This window comes from Sceloporus undulatus, chromosome 2, assembly GCF_019175285.1.
Source record: "Sceloporus undulatus isolate JIND9_A2432 ecotype Alabama chromosome 2, SceUnd_v1.1, whole genome shotgun sequence".
NCBI lineage: Eukaryota > Metazoa > Chordata > Lepidosauria > Squamata > Phrynosomatidae > Sceloporus > Sceloporus undulatus.
In genome coordinates, this window is record NC_056523.1 from 5,067,049 (window position 1) to 5,072,034 (window position 4,986).

The window sequence follows — 4,986 nt, forward strand, 5'->3', positions numbered from 1 at the left end:
TGTGTGTGTGTGTGTGTGTGTGTGTGTGTGTGTGTGTGTGTGTGTGTGTATACCCACTCTCTTTCAGGTCAGCATTCTCTGAAGATGCCAGCCACAGATGCCAGTGAAATGTCAAGAATAAACTCTTATAGAGCATAACTACATAGCCCGAAAAACCCACAAAAAACTACAGGCCATCACTGTTTGGATCCTTACAAATTCTTATGCTTATTACTTATAGACAATCTGTCTGACCTTGTCATTCAACAGCTGCCAGATTTTTATAGAAGTATGCACTGCTATGGAATTGGTGCTTTTGCCTTTGACCATTTACCTGAGAAATGCTTGAGAGATGTGTATTGCTGTTATAACAAAGGGATTGAAAAACCAAAAACCAAAACATAATATAAATAAGCTTTCTCTATAGCTGTATGAAAAGTAACAAAACAATGTATATAACAGAAGTATTCAAAACCAATATATATATAAAAGATGAAAAATCAACAAGAACAATAATGGCAAGCAAAATAATACAGAATAGCAAATATATAAAACAATGTAAACTACATTGAAGCAGGGTAACCCAAAATGTAATGCAAAAGGAAAACGGCTAAGAGAAAGAGAGCGAGAGAGAGATCACACACAAAAGCTAAAATGGCTAAAGTTATAAATCTTGTTCCTATTCCAACAATTCTAAGGACAAAATTTGCATTCTACTTGCACAGGTTTGTATATTCACATAAGTTGTCATATTTTTTCTTTTGCAGCCCCTCCTTTTCCATTTGCAGATCATTGACAGCTTCTCTCTTTTGGGATTTCTGCATGTGGTGAGGGTATTTTGATGGGTGCCAATGGCAGATTGTTACTCTAATTAGGCAAGGCAAAGAATTCATAAACAGAAAGCACACTTACCTCATCCTTCTACAGAGGACCATGGATCACACAGAATGCTTTATTCATGTGGAAATTGGTTGGAGAGGGAAAAATAATGATTCTCACATTTTGCAGAACTCTGCTATACATCACACTATGCAGAAGGGGGTCATTGTTCCTGGCAGTCCAGCAATAGCTGAGTGGGAAGAGAAATTTGTCCACTACTACTCAGAGATCAGGCATACCCCTTAAGAAAGTGTCTGATGATCTGAGAATGCAAACAGAGAAACAGGCAAAAGTCAACAAAAAACGGAATCTTGCAAGGAACATGTTGCTAGGTCATTTGGCCATTTGAAAGCTCAGTGTCAATTCCTGACTGGATCACTCAAGGTTGTTGAGGGAATACTCTCTCTGTAACTACTGCATGTGTCACTTTTTACAACATTTGAGAGACAAGGGACCAGGTGCTTCCAATTACTTCAGGATGCATACGCCAGTAAATGCTGGACAGTCTATGACAGTGATCGTGAATCTTTTAGAGGCCGAGTGCCCAAACTGCCACCCCAAACCCATTTATTTATTGCAAAGTGCCATGTCCCTCTGGCTTTCCAGTAACAAACTCTGACGGTGACGGCACATGTGCCCACAGAGAGGTCTCTGAGTGCCACCTCTGGGACATGTGCCATAGTTTTGCCATCACTGGTCTATGAGGATCAATGGAAAATCATGAAGAAAATCCCCAAAGAGGAGGCTGTCCTAGATGTGTTGGCAGAATGATGATGATGATGATGATGATGATGATGATGATGATGATGATGATGATGATGATGATGTGAGGCCTCATTATCTGTGGATCTGCCAACCACGGATTTAAGCATCCATGGATGGCAAGCCCCTGTTGTCCTCAATGGTGGCATGTGCATGTGGTTGTGCTGCCATTAGTGACAATGGACTTCACCTGAAGTCATGTTGTCCCTAATGGTGGCATGGCTGCATGCATAGGCTACCACTGGGGACAATAGGACTTCAGATCCTATGTATTTTGGTATCTGCAGGGATACCATGGCTTTAAAATATTCAAAAATAATATAAATTCCAAAAGCAAACCATGTTTTTGTCATTTTAAGAAGGGATACAATTTCACTAAGCCATTGTATTTAATGAGACATAAGCATCCAAGGATTTTGGTATCCGTGGTAGGTCCTGAATCCAAACCTTAGTGGATACCAAGGGCTGACTGCATTTAAGAATGGATGATGCCAGAGACCACTCCCACTCTCTACAAGTGAGGTGGCTGGCAGCAATCTTTCCTCTGGGTACTCAACACCAGGGCACATTGCAGTGCTGCACAAGTGCCTGAAGTGGCAAGTATCAGGAACTGCAGCTCCCACAATCCACATGCAGGCAACAAAGAGATGCCAACTAGTGCTCTCTGGTATATCTCCACAGATGTTCAAGTTCATTGGGGCCCACCCACCCAGACCTAGTAGTCCCAGCTTTCTGAGTTCCAGGAAGCAGACAGAGCGGACAGGTACAGCACCAGGTCTCTCTCCCTCTCTCTCTCTCACACACACACTTACCTTGGCAACATTCCCACCACCAAGCAAGAGTGGCGTTGATGGAAACATGGGCGCAGAGTAAACTCGGAAGCTTGTGTGAAGATAAACAACTGCAAGTTGCTGGAGCATGCCAGGAAAACAGCTGCTAGATGAAAGCACACCGAAGCCTGGCTTATCTCTGAAGAGGCACTTTGTTTATTTGTTGCAAAGACACACACGAGAACAATCACCAACACCACCCACCAACTACAACCTGAACAAACTGTACAAATGGACATCTGGGCTTATATATACATTTACCATGCAGCCACCTTCCCCAGCCCCTTCTTGTACAAGTTCCTGTGCATCTTGGAAAGATGACACAGTATATTTACATCTTGCTATGTGCTTCTGGCACACACTGTGACCTTGGACATCATCTGCTGGTTTGAGTTCCAGCTGCAGCCAATTCCAGGCTTCTGCAAAGTAAATGACCATTTTCTAAGTTTGTTACATCTGAATATTTTCATACACTCTATACATTAACAAGTGGGAGCTGCAGTGCTGCACAAGTGCCTGAAGTGGCATGTCTTAAGGACTGCAGCTCCCACAATCCACATGCAGGCGGCAAGGAGATGCCAACCAGTGCCCTCTGTTATGTCTCCGCAGGGAGTCGAGGCAATGGGAGCCCACCCAGACCTAGTTGGCCCAGCTTTCCAAGCCCTGGGAAGCAGACGGAGGGGGCAGGCCCAGCACCAGGTGAGACATACAGATATTCACCTTGACAACATTCCCACTACCAAGCAAGAGTGGGAGTTGCTGTGCTACTCATGTGCCTTAAGTGGCATGGCTCAGGGAATGCAGCTCCCACAATCCACATATAGGCAATAAGGATATGCCAACCAGTGCCCTCTGTTATGTCTTCGCAGGGGGTCAAGGACATGGGAGCACAGCCAGACCTAGTAGGTCCAGCTTTCCAAGCCGTGGGAAGCAGACGGAGGGGACAGGCCCAGGACCAGGTGAGACATACAGACATTCACCTTGACAACATTCCCACTACCAAGCAAGAGTGGGAGTTGCTGTGCTACTCAAGTGCCTTAAGTGGCATGGCTAAGGGAATGCAGCTCCCATAATCCACATGTAGGCAACAAAGATATGCCAACCAGTGCCCTCTGTTATGTCTTCGCAGGGGGTCAAGAACATGGGAGCACAGCCAGACCTAGTAGGTCCAGTTTTCTGAGCCGTGGGGTGCAGACGGATGGAGCAGGTCCATCAGCAGGTGAGACATACACACACACACACACACACACTCACCTTGGCAACCTTTCCACTTCCAAACAAGAGTGGGAGCTATGGTACTACACAAGTGCCTGAAGTGACATATCTCAGGGACTGCAGCTCCTGTAATCCACATGCAGGCAACAAGGAGATGGCAACTAGTGCCTTCTGTTTCATTTTTTCAGGAGGTCAAGGCCATGGGAGCCCACCCAGATCTAGTGGGTCGAGCTTCCCAAACTGTGGGGTTCAGACAGATGGGGAAGGCCCAACACCAGGTGAGACAAACACATTCACCTTCCCACTGTCAAGGAAGAATGGGAACTGTTGTGCTGCATGAGTGCCTGAAGTGGCATGTCTCAGGGAGTGCAGCACCCGCAATCCACCTACAGGCAACAAGGAGATGGCAACCAGTGCCCTCTGTTATGTTTCCACAGTAGTTCAAGGCCAGAGGAGGCCAATCAGACATAGGTCATGCAGCCATCCAAGCTCTGTGGTGGTGGATGCTGCAGTGGTGGAAGTGGCACATTCAGCACCAGGCAATACATCTCCCCTTGCCTCCTGCCATAGTGAGCTTCACTAAGGCACAGCTAAATGAAGTGGCATGCCACCTGTACTGGAACACCTACAATAACTATGATCTACAACCAGAGCAATGTCTTGGCGCATACTTGTTGTCATGTCTCTATTGATCCTTTCCCATTTCTTCCCTGTAGATCATGGCATCCACAGGCGGGAGAGGACTGAAACAGAGCAAGGGGAGTTGAGGGAAGTTCATGCATCCCCTGAAGCCCCCTTCATAAGTCAACAGCAAAAGAAGAGGAGGAAAGGTAATTTTGACCTAATTTTGTAGCTGTGAGGCATGCATACAAAGGTTATCCAAGTGATGGTGTCAGGCTTCGTGGCCTCAAACTACCATCTGGTTTTGGGTCACCTTACTCTCTTCTTGGAGTGGGGGTGTGGGAACTGTAGAAAGCTAGGGGCCTGCATTGCTGGTCCAAAAGACCTTGGAGTGGAATCAGTGGAGTGGCAAATCTTCTCTGGGTTTTAGTCCAAGCTTTGAAGAGCTGTTCACAGTGCAGAACCTTATCTGTCCAAAGGGATTTAAGCACCTTAGAATGCTCCTTTAAAATTCAGACTTTAATAATAATAATAAATAATAAAACTTTTATTTATATACCGCCCTTCCTGAGATCAGGGCGGTTTACAACATAAAACAAGCAAATAACGATTTAAAAACAGTAACATCATCACTATCAAATATAAAAACAAGACAAGACAAAGCCCCCGTTAGCCAATCCTCTTGCAGGATACAAGGAGT

General features: G+C 45.4%; 1 protein-coding gene and 1 long non-coding RNA gene across 4 annotated transcripts in view; one reads left to right on the plus strand and one right to left on the minus strand.

Annotated features, from left to right (window-relative positions):
* Positions 1-4,620, plus strand: part of LOC121920771 (basic salivary proline-rich protein 3-like) — a 27,286-nt gene extending 22,666 nt beyond the window's left edge. Inside the window, exons 4-8 of one of the 3 annotated variants that reach the window (XM_042447955.1) lie at positions 3,060-3,149; positions 3,320-3,409; positions 3,580-3,669; positions 3,854-3,943; positions 4,382-4,620. In XM_042447955.1, the coding sequence (XP_042303889.1) occupies positions 3,060-3,149; positions 3,320-3,409; positions 3,580-3,669; positions 3,854-3,943; positions 4,382-4,518 (497 nt within the window). In that variant the 3' untranslated portion in view covers positions 4,519-4,620. The remainder of the gene's footprint in view (positions 1-3,059; positions 3,150-3,319; positions 3,410-3,579; positions 3,670-3,853; positions 3,944-4,381) is intronic. The other 2 variants (XM_042447957.1, XM_042447956.1) reach the window with 2 other exon arrangements.
* LOC121920773 overlaps positions 1-4,986 on the minus strand; it is a 10,466-nt gene that overhangs the window by 3,051 nt on the left and 2,429 nt on the right. The window contains exon 2 of the long non-coding RNA XR_006101763.1: positions 892-1,120. This is a non-coding gene — a long non-coding RNA (uncharacterized LOC121920773). The remainder of the gene's footprint in view (positions 1-891; positions 1,121-4,986) is intronic.